General features: G+C 50.2%; 2 protein-coding genes across 2 annotated transcripts in view; both read left to right on the top strand.

Annotated features, from left to right (window-relative positions):
• Positions 1 to 813: 813 nt before the first annotated feature.
• On the top strand, positions 814 to 15,487 carry LOC309336362 (uncharacterized protein; the record flags this gene model as incomplete). Its single annotated transcript, XM_081851982.1, has 3 exons — positions 814 to 1,017; positions 13,044 to 14,306; positions 15,402 to 15,487. Exons 2-3 carry the CDS (start codon positions 13,124 to 13,126, stop codon positions 15,485 to 15,487), a joined length of 1,269 nt encoding a protein of 422 aa, XP_081708108.1. The 5' UTR covers positions 814 to 1,017; positions 13,044 to 13,123.
• Positions 9,054 to 15,801, top strand: part of LOC309334740 (uncharacterized protein) — a 117,760-nt gene continuing 111,012 nt past the window's right edge. The window contains exon 1 of the mRNA XM_081849353.1: positions 9,054 to 9,226. The gene's annotated coding sequence lies outside the window, so the exon portion shown is untranslated. The remainder of the gene's footprint in view (positions 9,227 to 15,801) is intronic.

Raw genomic sequence — 15,801 nt, 5'->3', positions numbered from 1 at the left:
GATTCTGACTAAACTTTTGCCAGCAAGAGCTGTTTGGCAGGGGAAGAGACTCCCATGAGAGGGGGCGATGCTCTGGCTCTGTCTTCCAAGGGGGGAGGAAGGGGGGAGCCCTGGATCTGGAGAGGAGGGGCGGCGGAAGAGCTCTTTGCTACGAATGGGGAAAACCTTTGCATTTCAGTCTTGCCTTTGAACCAAAGCTGTCCTGCGAGCAGCTCACACAAAATCAGCGGATCCATATATATATTTAGGGGGGTCGTAGGTTACTGCTCCGAGTCCCCAAAGGGCGCAGCAACTCCGGTCTACTTTGCGGGGCTGTTGTAAAGGGGACCCCCTGCGCCCCGGCCCTGCCTCCCCCCCCCCGTCGGGAAATGGGGTGAGACTGACCGGACCCCCCTCTCCCGGCAAGGGATTAACAGAGATGAAGGGGGGGGCATGTCCCCTTCCTGCCCCGGAGGACTTTTTCCCAGGTGGGGGGGGTCTCCTTCCCTGCCGCCTCCGGGGATCGAACCCGGGACTTTCTCAGGAGAGAATCAGGAAAACGGAGCTGGTTTGGAAGGAGGAGAATTTGTGTCTCCGGGGAGGGAGGGGCCTCTCATTCCTGCCCCCCCCCGGCCAGTGAGCTCCGCTTCCTAGAGAGGCAGGGAGGGAGGGGGGAGGGGAGGGGCCTGATCCACCTTCCCGGAAGAGGAGCAGCTCTGCGGAGGAGGAGGAGGGAGAAGAGGTGCGAAATATATCTATATCATCGGGGGGGGGGAGAAGGAGGGGCTTTTCCTCTCCCTGAATATGCAAACAGGGCAGCTGGGAAGGGGGGGCAGGATTTGGGGCGGGGGGTGAAAGGAAAGTGGGGGATCCCTCCCCCTCCCCCTCCCTTCTGGGGATCCGGCGAGCGGGGGAGGGGCTGGTTTAGGAGAAAGGAGCCCCTCCCCCCGAGGGGGCGCCTCCTTGGAGACCCCCAGATAAAGGAAATCGGAATAGCAGAGCGAGCGATGGAAGCGGAGGGACAGAGAGGACAAAGAGGCAAAGCTGTAGGGCGGGGAGGGGGGCGAAGGGCGGGGAGGGGAAGGGGGCAGAGACCCCCCCCCCAACAACAGAGGCCCCGATGCATGCAATCCGGCTGGAGATCGGGGCCCCTCCTTTCGCAGGGATTGCATTGCACGCCCCCCCCCGAGATCAGCCTTCCTGCCTTTTACTATGGGAAATGCGGCGGGGGGGGGGCTTTCTGCAGAGGGAGCACCGACAGGGTTTGCATTGCAAGAGCTCCTTTGCAGCGCAAGGAGATGCTCAGCTGTCAAGAGATGCTCACCTTTCCTTCCCCCCCCCTGGGCGCCTTTGAGGCAATAAAAATGGAAGGCCCCCCCCGGGGGGTTGGGACTTGAACCCCCTGGCAGGAATCCCTGGGGCGCTGCGATTCTGGCTTGGTGGTTCCCCTTTGGGGGGAGAGTGGGGAATCCATGGAAGGGTTAATTTTTTTATTTTTTAAAATTAATTTAATCTATTAGTTGCTTTCTCTTGCACAGGGCAGCCCAAAGTGGCTTACAACCAGTTGTTGTTGTTGTTGTTGTTGTTGTTGTTATGTTCCACGGTGACGCTCCAAGGCCTTCTTTGTCGTGTTTCCTGTATTTTGGGGGCAGAGAGAAGGCTGTTCTCAGGGCCTGCTCCCCCACTAGGGAAACTGAGGCAGCCCCCTCAGGCAGCAGATGCAGGGAGGGGCAAGGAGGGGACGGAGCGGAGTCCCATTTGGCCAGCCCTGATTTAACCCTCTATCCTCTCATCCAGTGGAAGGTGCTGTCCCTTTGCCAGTGTCCTAGACACAATGCAGCCGCCTTGGGAAGTCAGTGGTGAAGGATGATTTGGGAATGTGTGCAGTTGGTTGGACTGTATCAGGAAGATGTTGGAGATCACGGAGGAAGGAGGAAACGAAATACAGATATTCAGCGTTTTCAGGGGAGGGGGAAGAAGGGGAAAGTGTGTCCCCCCAGATAAGACTCCCATCCTCCCTGGCCATGGGCCATCCTTGCTTGGGCAGGTGGTACTTTGAGTCCAACCACATCTGGAGGGCCAGAGGTGCCTCAACTCAGTATAGAAGGTTCCTCTAGGGCTCAGTGTTACTTGGGAGCTAGTGAAATTGGATCTTAAGGGTTTTTGACAAATTTCCTTGTTGTTGTTGTCGTTTAGTCGTGTCCGACTCTCCGTGACCCCATGGACCAGAGAACGCCAGGCACCTCTGTCCTCCACTGCCTCCCGTAGTTTGGTCAAACTCATGCTGGTAACCTCGAAAACACTATCCAACCATCTCGTCCTCTGCCGTCCCCTTCTCCTTGTGCCCTCCATCTTTCCCAACATCAGGGTCTTCTCCAGGGAGTCTTCTCTTCTCATGAGGTGGCCAAAGTATTGGAGCCTCAGCTACACAATCTGTCCTTCCAGTGAGCACTCAGGGTTGATTTCCTTCAGTATGGAGAGGTTTGATCTTCTTGCAGTCCATGGGACTCTCAAGAGTCTCCTCCAGCACCATAATTCAAAAGCATCAATTCTTCGGCGATCAGCCTTCTTTATGGTCCAGCTCTCACTTCCATACATCACTACTGGGAAAACCATAGCTTTAACTATACGAACCTTTGTTGGCAAGGTGATGTCTCTACTTCTCAAGATGCTGTCTAGGCCTGTCATTGCCCTTCTCCCAAGAAGCAGGAGTCTTTTAATTTCGTGGCTGCTGTCACCATCTGCAGTGATCATTGAGCCCAAGAAAGTAAAATCTCTCACTACCTCCATTTCTTCCCCTTCTATTTGCGAGGAGGTGATGGGACAAATTTCCTAGGGATTGTGATTGATATCCAGACCCTAACACTATAAAGCCAAGGTGTCCCCACTGAGCAGTATATCAAGCCTGCCGCCCCCTGGGGAAGACCTTCTGAAGGAAGTGGTTTGCCCCCAAAGTTCCTTCCTTCCTTCCTTCCTTCCTTCCTTCCTTCCTTCCTTCCTCCGCTGCTGCCCACACTAAAGGAATGTCTGGATGAAATCCCAGGGATGTCTGGCTCCTATTACAAAGAGATCCAGTTGATATTCTAGAAAAAAAGTGTGGCTAAGATTCTGAGTCACAATCGTGGCTGAGAAATACAGCCAAGGAATATGAAACTGATTTGAAGATTGGTTTCTTCTTTACACATTGTTGTTGTTGTTGTTGTTGTTGTTCTTGTTATTTTACATTCAGCTGTACACACCACTGGTTTCATCTTCTTTCTATTCTTTCCCACAATTAGTGTTATTCACCATTAATACTCACCTTTTTCAGTGTCTCACAGATTTTTATCTTGTGATATTCAGATGAAGAGAGGTATAACAATTTAATAAATAATTCCCAGTTGGAGCAGAGCTAGAATATCTAGAAGCCCTTGGCCACCCGCTGCAAAGGAGGAAGAACAGCGAGAGAGGCCTGGACAGGGAATCTCCGCTAAGATAAGCCAGTGTCAGGAGGCGGGTGCGAGACCCGGTGGCATATAATTAGAAATCCTAATTGGGGCGGGTGTCTCAATCTGGCCTTCCCAGCAGTCAGGCTCCAGCTGCTTTCCTTCTGCATCTCCAGCTCTCTCCATTCCATAATGCAAGGCTGAGAGATGGAGGTCCAACCCCAAGAACATTCTCCAACTGAGCACCAAGCCTTGTCACTAGACATATATGGGTCTCCCAAAATGGTCAGTATGCACCTCCTGAGTCCAAAGGGACTGTGCAGGTGAGGAATAAACATCTAGAGGTCGAAGGGGACAGCATGTGGCCCAAGGGGTGGAGGGTTATAGTGCAGCAGATGAAGAACTTCATGATGAATTTAGGATCCTAATTAATATTGGCCAGGTTCATGGAACATAGAGCAGCTCCCGTTCCTGTGAGAAACCACTTTTTATAAAACGTAAACCCCACAGTTCAACCGTATTCTAAGATAATGCTGCTTCATTAATGCTTAATGTAACTGTTATAAGGGGTTACTTGTGCGTAAGTTGCCATTACTGCTGGGCAGATTGCCTGGCTAACTTTTCCTCGGCTGACAGCCTTTCACTCCGTGGCCGTTCAGTCGCTTGCAGAATCCGTCAGTGGGCGTTTCTTGAACCTCTTCCAGCAAAGAAGTTGTTTGACGCCCAGTCTCCGCCTACTCTTCCTGCGCGGAAATCTTCTGCACAGGGAAGGAGTGGGCAGAGGCGTGTCCGTGCTCTCCCCACTAGTTTTGGGCGAAGAGTCTTTTGAGACCCCTCTCCGAATCTATCTCATGATATACTCCCCAAATTTTCCCATTTTAAAGTTGAAAATATTCAACTGAGCGACCACCTACCGTTGGTCGCCACAATGATTATAGACTGGACCCCAGATGGAGACAGACATCCAACACATTTGATTGTGAATTCAGTACTGCAAGTCAAAAGTGTAAAATGGTCCGAACTACAGGCTCAAAAATTCTCAGCATATTTCCAACAAGGACTAAAACAAGCATATTCAGGCTTAACTGAGGATTATCATGATTATGACCAAACTCTAAGACTATTCTCGAATCTGTCGGAAGATCTAACGTCTTTTTTCTCTGTCCCGACTCATAAAATAAATCGAACACAAAGGAAGATAGGTGCATTGTGGTTCAACAGTGCTTGTAAACAGGCTAGACCATTTCTTGGTAACATCTACAAAGAGTACAAAGCCTCTGGAGCAACGGTCTTGCCAAAAGAATATTTCCAAGCAAAATCGGCCTACAAGCAAATTCAAAAGGGTGCCAGACTGGAATGGCAAGTGAACCAGTGGCGGGCAATTATAGAAGCCTCATCATCACGGAACTCCAGACAATTTTGGCTCCTGGTAAATAAAAGAACTAAAAGATACCCTTTAACTATTATTCCCGCCCCGGTTTGGGAATCTTATTAAAAAAATTACTTTGCCACAACTGACTGTATCGTTAACACAAGAGACGGATTTCAAGATCAGTGTGATGGCCTGGGATTCCGATTCAGAGGCTGAACCAGAGGAATCCCAGCCTGCACAGGAGTCCCCGCCTCCAGGGCCGGCTGAACTGGGGCAAGGCCTAGATTCTGAGGAGCCTGCACCTGTGTCAGATCCTCAGGAGCAGGCACCTGGTGAAACCCTTCTGGCCCCAGAGGTGCTTGAGGACTCAGTGGCTACAGGTGAGCCTCCTCCGGGGCCCAGTAACCCTTCGGCCTCTCCTGAACTACAGAAGCTTAGGGCAGAGAGGCGAAGGGAACTGGTTGCTCCCAGGAAGAGTGCTTGCCTTAAGGCCAGAGGAGGCGGGGCTCCTGGGGACCGGGACCGCCCCTGGCCTTAGAAGAAGATAAAGGTCAGTCAGCCCGGTCCCAGGTTGCGGGAGCAACGTCGTTGTTGGCTTCAGATCTTCCAGCGTTCCTGTTCCCTGCCCGGCCTCCTGCTTCTGACCTTCCAGCGTTCCTGTTCCCTGCCCGGCCTCCTGCTTCTGACCTTCCAGCGTTCCTGTTCCCTGCCCGGCCTCCTGCTTCTGACCTCGCCTCTCATCTTGAGAACTCTGACTACGATCACGGTACCTTCCCCCCGGGGCCAGCACAGTTTGCTCCCGCCACACCCGCACTCCCCCTTCGTTGGAGTGCGTTCAGGAAGAGCCAGAGGCCATGGCTGACCAGGCAGCTGCCCTGGTGGCATTGGCCCAGGAAAACCAGGCCTTGACCCACACCATTCAGCAGCTAAGCGATGTGGTTGCGGCGCTTCAGCAGCGGTTGGAAGCCTATCCAGATCCTGGGGCCGACGCCCTAGCTCCAGGCAAGTACCCAGTGGCCTTGCCAGAGAAATTTGATGGGACCCAGGCCAGTTTTCCCATGTTCCTCGCCCAGGCCAAGTTGTACATTCAGGGGCGAGCCCGGAACTTCCCTGATGACCGCACCAAGGTGCATTTTTTAATCAGTTTGTTAAAGGACCAGGCGGCCAAGTGGGCTTTGCCACTGCTCCGGCAAGACTCTCCTTTGCTAACGGACTATGTGGGGTTTTGTAACCACTTAGAGACTGCGTTTGGTAACCCTCTGAAGGAGAGCCAAGCCAATCGGGCGATTCGTCGGTTGAGACAGGACAAGTCCACCGCCGCCGCCTACGCCACAGAATTTCGGCTGTTGGCACAAGACTTGTCTTGGAATGACTATGCACTACGGGACCAGTATCTTGAGGGACTGTCGGACGAGATACTGGACCAGTTGGCCATGATGGATCGTCCCACCACACTGGATACCCTCATTCAGCGGAGCCTGCAGATAGACGATCGGTTGGAGGACCATCACCAGGCCCGGGACCGCCAGCACTCCCGGCTCCTAGCGCCAGTCCTTCCCAGCAGGTCCACGCCCACAGCCGAGTTGCCAGTCGAGCCAACGCTGCTCGGGGCTGCGCGACCTCGGCTCTCCCCCTCGGAGAAGTCGCGGCGTCGGGAGGGGAACCTGTGTCTTTACTGCGGTGGGGGTGGACATTACGCCCGTTCCTGTCCCAAGAAGCTACCAGTCGCAGGGAGACCGCCAACCTCGGTAGCCGAAGGCCCAAGCAGCGTGGGGTCCCAAACCATGCAAGAAGGGCCCTCTCCAGTGGAATTGCGACATCTCATGGTACCGGTGCGTCTCTACCCTCCAGGTGGTCCCTGGATTCTTACCCACGCTTTGGTAGATTCGGGGGCAACCCGCTCCTATATGGACGCTGCCTATGCCGCTCATCATCAGGTGCCACTTCAGAACAAGCCAGAACCGGTACAGGTGGAGGCAATTGATGGATGGCTCCTGCATTCGGGTGCCGTCACTCGGGAGACCCAGCCCTTGGTCCTGTGTCTCCAGCAGCACCGGGAGGTGCGCACCTTGGACATTGCCTCCATGCCCCAAAGTAGCTGTTCTATTACAAAGGAATTTCAGAAATAGACTGGAAAGAGAAGCTGCTGAATTGCAGCTTATCACCAAACTTAAAACCATGGAGAGACCTGGTCTGAACAGAGACATTGGATTCTTATCTCATTATACATGACAAAGCCATTTTTTACCTTCTCACCCCTTGCTTTTTCCTGTAAGACCTATTGCAGTCGTTAAGAGTCGTCAACAGGCTCATCACAGCTATCTGCCAATCACCCATTCCCACCACCCTTCTGAGTAATACCCCTCCACACCTTCTCACTATATAGAAAGGTCTGGTGACTTCTGTTTCAGTGTATCTGAAGAAGTGTGCATGCACACGAAAGCTCATACCTAGAACAACTTAGTTGGTCTTTAAGGTGCTACTGGAAGGAATTTTTTTTTTGTTTGTTTTGACTATGGCAGACCAACACGGCTACCTATCTGTAACAGAAAGGAGGGGTTGAGGGATGAGTTGGTGGTAACCTGAGTGTCCTGTCACCTGGCTGGTTCCTCCTTTCCCCCCTCCCCATGAGTCACTTCCAGGAGACAAAGGGGAGTTTGCAGTTTCCTGCCCCCTGAGGGAAGATCTGATCAGTGTCCTTTGCTCCAGTCCGTGCTGAATCCACTCCCATATGCAAGTTCTTTGTGATCTTGATTGTCTTCTGTCTGGGATCATCAGGGTTGGCATAGCCATAACTGGGCAGGGCTCCTGTAGATGTGCTGGGATAGTAGTCCTTCCTTCATGGAGTAAAATAAAAATGGAACAGTGCAAATCCGATGTATGGTTAATTTTTTTTCTATGAATTTATAACAGAAGTGTGGCGTATGTAGTGTGTGTGAGTGTGTGTGAAGTTTGTGAGTGTGAGTGTGTGTGAAGTTTGTACAAACTGGATGATTGGGGTGGGGGGGTTCCTGCTACAGTTGTTGTTGTTGTTTAGTCGTTCAGTCGTGTCCGACTCTTCGTGACCCCATGGACCAGAGAACGCCAGGCACCTCTGTCCTCCACTGCCTCCCGCAGTTTGGTCAAACTCATGCTGGTAACCTCGAAAACACTATCCAACCATCTCGTCCTCTGCCATCCCCTTCTCCTGCTATAGTACCTACAGCTAAAACGAGAAAAGAGAGGTTCTTTATGCAGGCCCCAAACTAGACCTCAAACAGCTATTTAAGGACAGTGAGGGAAGAATTATTAGTTTGGAAGTGACATTGGCAGGGAGGAAGAACAGTCCTGGAGGAAGAATTATACACAGCAAATGGGAAAAAATCAGACTTTTACATACTGTATGGGATGCAGGCAGTGGTGAGGGGGGTTTTATACAGCTTTCTTTCTAAAGAAGCAGGGAGAAGCTCCAAAAGCAAGATATATGAGCAGAAATCAGGGCGAATGAGAAGAAATCCACTAATAAATCAGGGAGCCCGGGGAATCTGCCTCCTTGGCGCCTGAAACTGAGGCGAGGCTCAGATTTCGAAGGGCGGGAAGTTGGGAAAAGGCGGGAAAAGTCGTTGCCCTCGGAGTCGCTGAGGGAAAGCAGCAGCGGGGGGAGGGGCGCCTCCTCTCTTGTCCCTCAGAGACACAACGGGGACCCTCCTGTGAGGGGAGCAGAAAGGGGTCTCTCTCTCTCCCCCCCCCCTCACAACCCCATTGCGTTCCTCATGGCGGAAGGGGACCCCACCCTCTCCCTGCCTGGCGAGGGGACAGCCGGGCCAAGGGGGTCTCTGGGCGCAGGAGAGCCTGTGGGGAGGAGGGGGGAGAGGAAAGGAAGCGCCCCTTCTCTCTCAGACAGCCCCACGTCTCTTCCCACCCCAGAGGCTGGGTCCATCTCTGGGCTCCACAGAGGACCTTGCGAGGCAAACCTGGGCGGGGGGGGAGGGATCCCCCTGGGTCCGCCCCTCCCCCACTCTCCTGACCCACAGGGGGAGGGGCAGCCCTTCCCTACTTCTCATTCATCCTCTTCCCTCCCAGCCTCCCTGTTTGCAGATTTAAAATCACGTCCTTCTCTCCCCGCAAACCCAGGTCACCCCCAGATATGATGCCCCCCCGCAGCCATCTCGCCCCCCTGCTGTGGGGAGGAGGAAGGAGGGGGGCCATGTCCCCATGGAGCCCCCAGAGGCAGCGCCGTCCCGTCCTCTTCCCATCCCAACACAGGGAGGGGCTGCTCTGCGGATGTAGCTCTAGGGGCAAGTGAATCCCAAAAGGAGCCGGAAGTGTCGCCGAGAAACGCGCCGGAAGTTTCCAGACCGGAAAAGGAGGAGGGGCGTCGCTGAAGAGCCCCCCCCCGTCGCCGCCGCCCTTTCTATTGCAAACCAGGAAAGCGGATTAATCTGGAGCCAGGGAGGCGGAGGACCAAGAGGTAAAGAGGGAGAGGAGGGGGGGAAATAGGGGAGGAGGGGGGATAAGGGGAGACCCCCCCCGTAAGGAAAGCGCCCTCCCTGGGGCCCGTCGACAGGGGCCCCGATCCAGGCCCCGATCCAGGGAGGAAGGGGGTGCCCAACACCTGCAGGGATCTACACCTGGCAAGATCTCCTGGGCAGCAGCAGCACCGCCAGACTCCCCTTTCTCTTTCCTGGGGGGCCGAGAGATGCTCAGCTGCCCTGCCCCCCCCCTGGACGCCTTGGCGGGAAGGGGAAGGAGGACCCCAAGCAGGGCTGGGGGTGGGGCTGAGGCCCCCCATTCTCCCTGGGGTCGTGGGGCGCCTGGCTGGGGAAAGGGAGAGAGGGAGTCCAGGGAAGGGTTAATGGGAGGGGGAGGAGCCTCGACAGAGACCCCTCCCCTTCCATCACATCTTATTTCCCAGTCTCCCTGCTGGCAGTCCCAGATCATCATCATTTGCTAGCCAAGCCCAAACCCAAAAGTCCCACTGAGATGATGATTGATAATATTGTCATTTATCCATTTTAGACCCCTAAGTAGTAGCAATTGCAAGGACATTGTGCTGCTCTCCTCTGTACAGTTCCACCCCTATTTCAGACCTTGTGGCTGATTTAAATGTTTAGCTGCTGATAACATGGCAACGTTCAGCAGGTGATATTGGAGGTTTAGCTGGTAATAAACCACAAGTGATATTGTGAGTTTTGGTAATGATAACATTATGATTTTTATCTGCTAATAGCCCTGCAATATTTAGCAGGTGATATTGTGAGGTTTAGCTGCTACTAACATTACAGCGTTTAGCTGGTAAGTTATCGCAATGTTGAAAAGCAGGTGTTGCCTAGCCCTTGCACACATTGTGATTCGTAATATATTGCCAGCTCAGTATTAGGAAACAATTATCACGATGTAAACTTCAAGAAAGTCTTGGGCAATATGTCACCCAGCTCTAATCATGACCTATATTTCTGACCCAGTGTACCATTGCTGATTTTACCAGTTTGTCCCCAGGAATCCCTGGGGTCGTGGGGCGCCTGGCTGGGTCCCTTTTGGGTGGGGAAACGGAGAGAGGGAGTCCATGGAAGGGTTAAAGGAAGGGAGAGGAGCCTCGACAGAGACGCCTCCCCTTCCAGCACCCCTGACCCCCACCCCCATCACGCAGCCTCCCTGCTGAGGGTCTTGGCTGTCCCAGATCATCTGTATTCACTACGACTTATCTCCATACTTTGGATTGTCCTGAATACCACCAATTATAGCCTAGCGCAAACCCAAAAGTCCTGCTAGGATGCATCTTGGCTTCCCTGCTGATGAAACTGAGTGTGTGATGATTGATAATATTTTCATTTATCCGTTTCAGACCCCTAAGTAGTAGCAGCTGCCAGGACATTGTCCTGTTCGCCTCTGTATAGTTCCATCCTTATTTCAAAACAAAAAATTCCTTCCAGTAGCACCTTAAAGACCAATCAAGGTAGTTCTAGGTATGAGCTTTCGTGTGCATGCACACTTCTTCAGATACACATCCTTATTTCAGACATTGTGATAGATTGCAATCAGAGTGGATTTGATATAAATCAAATTGAGTTCCTGGGTAGGCTCCGCGTACTTTCCTATTGCCTGTTCAAAGTTTCTAACCGCATTAGTCACCATATCAATCTTCTGTCCTAACTGGTCCAGTAGGGCATTTATTTTGCAGAGAGCGCCCAAACGCGCTTCTGGAGACATTGTTCTACAAGGTCACAAGTCCTTTCCCACGATTGTAATCTGTAACAGCTGCAAGCTCCTGAAGTTGGTTACAATTTCACAGTCTCCCTCTAGGGGGAAAACGTCTGTTTCTTCTTTCTTTTATTAAGAACAATAGCAACAAAGTTTCTTTTTTAAGATATTCAATCAATATTTGTTCCTTTAAAATGCGAAAGGAAACAATGGAATCCCTATGTTACTTTTCTTTTAACTATGTGTCAAAAACATTTGTCTCTGGTCAATGAGCTTCAAACGTCAGTCCTGACACTCCGCTGCAGGATCAGGACGGTGGAAAGTTACTTTACTTTAAACTCACTTCTACAGGTTTAAACAGTCCCAGAAAGAATCCCCCTTCTTTTCCTGCCACCGAAGGGGGGTTCCACAATTTTAAATGATGAAAGTCAATCCTTTAAAGGTAATTTTCTGAGCTCTAGTTTACATTGTCTTTGCTTTGTTCTGACTACAAAGAAACAGAAAGCTGACTTCCTGTATAGACCTTCCCGTTTCAGTACCGAATTGAAATAAATTTTGAGTCCAATTCTTCTCTACTGGCCAGTCCTTATTTAAGATCCAGTTGTTCGAATTTTAAGTACTCAGGGGTGATTCTTTAGATGCCAAATTGTCCAGGAAAAAGGCAGCGCTCTCCGGCAACGACAATGTGGCTTCACTCCACGGAAAAAGCAGTAGACTCACAGCACCGCGCCACCTCCCCCTCTTCTCTTCGGAGCCCGTTAATGGGTTCCTTTGCGGGTTGGGGGGGTGCTAAATGTGCCCGCCGAGTCCCATGGTCACAGGCTTCGTCCACCTGTGATTTTTTAAAAGGTCCCCGCTTCGCCGTAGCGGATACGACCCTTTTCACGCGGAGCTAGTCCCTCCAGTTCAGAGGGAGGCAGCCATTGCCGAAGGCGCCACCCCGGAAGACCTGGCTCCTATTACAAAGAGATCCAGTTGATATTCTAGAAAAAAGTGTGGCTAAGATTCTGAGTCACAATCATGGCTGAGAAATACAGCCAGGGAATATGAAACTGATTTGAAGATTGGTTTCTTCTTTACACTTTATTGTTGTTATTGCTATTATTATTATCATTATCATTATTATTATTATTATTATTAATTATTATATTACTTTCAGGAGGACATACCACGGATTTCATCTTCTTTCTTTTCTTTCCAACAATCAGTGTTATTCACCTTTAATACCTTTTTCAGTGTCACACATATTTTTATCTTGTGATCTTCAGTTGAAGAGAGGTATACAAATTTAATAAATAATTCCCAGTTGGAGCAGAGCTAGAATATCCAGAAGCCCTTGGCCACCCACGGCAAAGGAGGAAGAACAGTGAGAGAGGCCTGGGCAGGGAATCTCCGCTAAGATAAGCCAGTGTCAGGAGGCGGGTGCGAGACCTGGCGGCATATAATTATTATAAATCATAATTGGGGTGAGTGTCTCAATCTGGCCTTTCCAGCAGTCAGGCTCCAGCTGCTTTCCTTCTGCATCTCCAGCTCTCTCCATTCAATAATGCAAGGCTGAGAGATGGAGGTCCAACCCCTAGAACATGTTCCAACTGAGCACTCCTTCAACTGACCACAAGCACCAAGCCTTGCCACTAGACTTATATATGGGTCTCCCAAAATGGTCAGTATGGACCTCCTGAGGCCAAAGGGAATGTGCAGGTGATGAATGAAGATCTAGAGGTCGAAGGGGACAAAATGCGGCCCAAGGGGTGGAGGATTATAGTGCAGCGGATGAAGAACTTCATGATGAATTTAGGATCCTGATTAATATTGGCCAGGTTCATGGAACATAGAGCAGCTCCCTTTCCTGTGAGAAACCACTTTTTATCAAACGTAAAGCCCACAGTTCAACCGTATTCTAAGATAATACTGCTTCATAATGCTTAATTAAGGGTTATAAAAGGCTGATGATGCATGACCATTATTTTACATTATTTCATTTGCCTTTCCTAAAAATTTGGAACATATGGAGGACAGGAGAGATTGTAAAAGACGTTAAAATAAGAGCAGGTGCTAATTGTAATAGTACTTTGTTCTCTTCCTAGAAAACAAATAGGATTTTCTCCCCACCCCATCAAAAGAAGACAATGGAGAAGGCAGTCAGAATTCTGGTGGGCCATGTCCAATGGAACTAACGAAGAAACCATTTAAATACATGGAGTGTGAAAAGAGAGAACATAAACAATTTGAAAGTATGGAGTGTGGAAAGAGCTTCACTGACAGTGGAAAACTTAGAAAACATCAACGGACTCACACTGGGGAGAAACCATTTAAATGCATGGAGTGTGGAAAGAGCTTCACTGAGAGTGGAAAACTTAGAATTCATCTACGGACTCACACTGGGGAGAAACCATTTAAATGCATGGAGTGTGGAAGGAGCTTCAGTCAGAGTGGACACCTTAGAATTCATCTCCGGACTCACACTGGGGAGAAACCTTTCAAATGTATGGAGTGTGGAAAGAGCTTCAGTGGGAATGGACACCTTAAAATTCATCAACGGAGTCACACTGGGGAGAAACCATTTGAATGCATGGAGTGTGGAACGAGCTTCAGTGGGAGTGGACACCTTAGAATACATCAACGGACTCACACAGGGGAGAAACCATTTGAATGTATGGAGTGTGGAAAGAGCTTCAGTCAGAGTGGAGACCTTAGAATTCATCAACGGACTCACACGGGGGAGAAACCATTTAAATGCATGGAGTGTGGAAAGAGCTTCAGTCAGAGTGGACACCTTAGAATTCATCAACGGAGTCACACAGGGGAGAAACCATTTAAATGCATGGAGTGTGGAAAGAGCTTCAGTCAGAGTGGAGACCTTAGAATTCATCAACGGAGTCACACAGGGGAGAAACCATTTAAATGCATGGAGTGTGGAAAGAGCTTCAGTCAGAGTGGACACCTTAGAATTCATCAACGGACTCACACAGGGGAGAAATCATTTAAATGCATGGAGTGTGGAAAGAGCTTCAGTCAGAGTGGAAACCTTAGAATTCATCAACGGAGTCACACAGGGGAGAAATCATTTAAATGCATGGACTGTGGAAAGAGCTTCACTGAGAGTAGAAAACTTAGAATTCATCAACGGACTCACACAGGGGAGAAACCATTTCAATGCATGGAGTGTGGAAAGAGCTTCAATAGAAGTGGACACCTTAGAATTCATCAACGGACTCACACAGGGGAGAAATCATATAAATGCATGGAGTGTGGAAAGAACTTCAGTCAGAGTGGACACCTTAGAATTCATCAACGGAGTCACACAGGGGAAAAACCTTTTAAATGTATGGAGTGTGGAAAGAGCTTCAGTGGGATTGGACACCTTAGACTTCATCAACGGAGTCACACTGGGGAGAAACCTTTTAAATGTATGGAGTGTGGAAAGAGCTTCAGTGGGAGTGGACACCTTAGAATTCATCAACGGAGTCACACGGGGGAGAAACCATTTAAATGCATGGAGTGTGGAAAGAGCTTCAGTCAGAGTGGAAACCTTAGAATTCATCAACGGACTCACACAGGGGAGAAACCATTTCAGTGCATGGAGTGTGGAAAGAGCTTCACTGATAGTGGACATCTTAGAAAACATCAACAAACTCACACAGGGTAGAAACCATTTCAATGCATGGAGTGTGGAAGGAGCTTCAGTACAAGTGGAATTCTTACAAAACATCAACAAACTCATACAGGTGAGAAACCATATAAGTCTAGGGAAATGGACAGAGGTTCAGTTGTAGTGGAAGTCTTACAAACCATCAAAAGACTCCGAGGGGTAAGAGCTGTAAGAGTGGAAACACCTACATGCTATCAATTAACTCAAAGAAGAGAAAGGGTTTGAATAAAAGGAGTGTGGATCCTGATTTGGTTATTATGCAACACTTTTTAGACTGTGGAACCTTTTTCTCTCCGAGTCGACACTTTCTTTGACATCAATAACAGGAAATCAGTCTTAATTGCATGCAGCCTATGTGAGCTTCTGTTGTTTGTATGTAATGTGGTCTGGGCATTTATTTAAAGTAATGAAGGTCACATTTCACAATAGTAAGCATAATATAATATTTAATATGAATCAGTCGTGTTGCTGCTGAATGAGGGTGGACTGAGAGTGAGCTGGTGTTGGTGTTTGGTGGAGGGAGTTGGAAATGCTTGTATCTGGGAATGGAGAGCTGCTCAAAGTGGAGCTGAGACTGGTGGTCTTGCATGAGGAGGGAAGGGGGCACAGTGAAGAAGGGGCCGTACCAGAGCATCTCAAAGCAATGTGCTGGGGGGCGGGAACCATGGTGACACAAGTGTGTGTAGAATGCTATCCCCACAAGGAAAGCGTAAGGATGAGTATAATGGGGAAGGAGGTTCAGGCAGGTCCCCAACCCAGAGTGCTAAGGGTCAGCTTCCTCCAAATCCACCAGCTGCCCCAAGGCAGGAGCCACCTCTTGGCCTGAGGGTGGAAAACCTCCCTCCACCTTTGCAACTGGACATGATCCGAGGGCAGTGATTGCAAACCTTTTCCAGACCGAGTACCCAAACTGCAACACAAAACCCACTTTTTCATCATAAAGTTCCAACTACTGCAATGCGCTCTATGTGGGGCTACCTTTGAAGGTGACCTGGAAACTACAACTAATGCAGAATGCGGCAGCTGCACTGGTGACTGGGAGCGGCCGCCGAGACCACAGAACATCGGTGTTGAAAGGCCTACATTGGCTCCCAGTACGTTTCCGAGCACAATTCAAAGCGTTGGTGCTGAACTTTAAAGCCCTAAATGGCCTCGGTCCAGTATACCTGAAGGAGCGTCTCCACCCTCATCTT

Source organism: Podarcis erhardii, assembly GCF_964252035.2.
Source record: "Podarcis erhardii genome assembly, chromosome: 2".
Taxonomy (NCBI): domain Eukaryota; kingdom Metazoa; phylum Chordata; class Lepidosauria; order Squamata; family Lacertidae; genus Podarcis; species Podarcis erhardii.
This window is presented reverse-complemented; position numbering and strand designations above follow the sequence as displayed.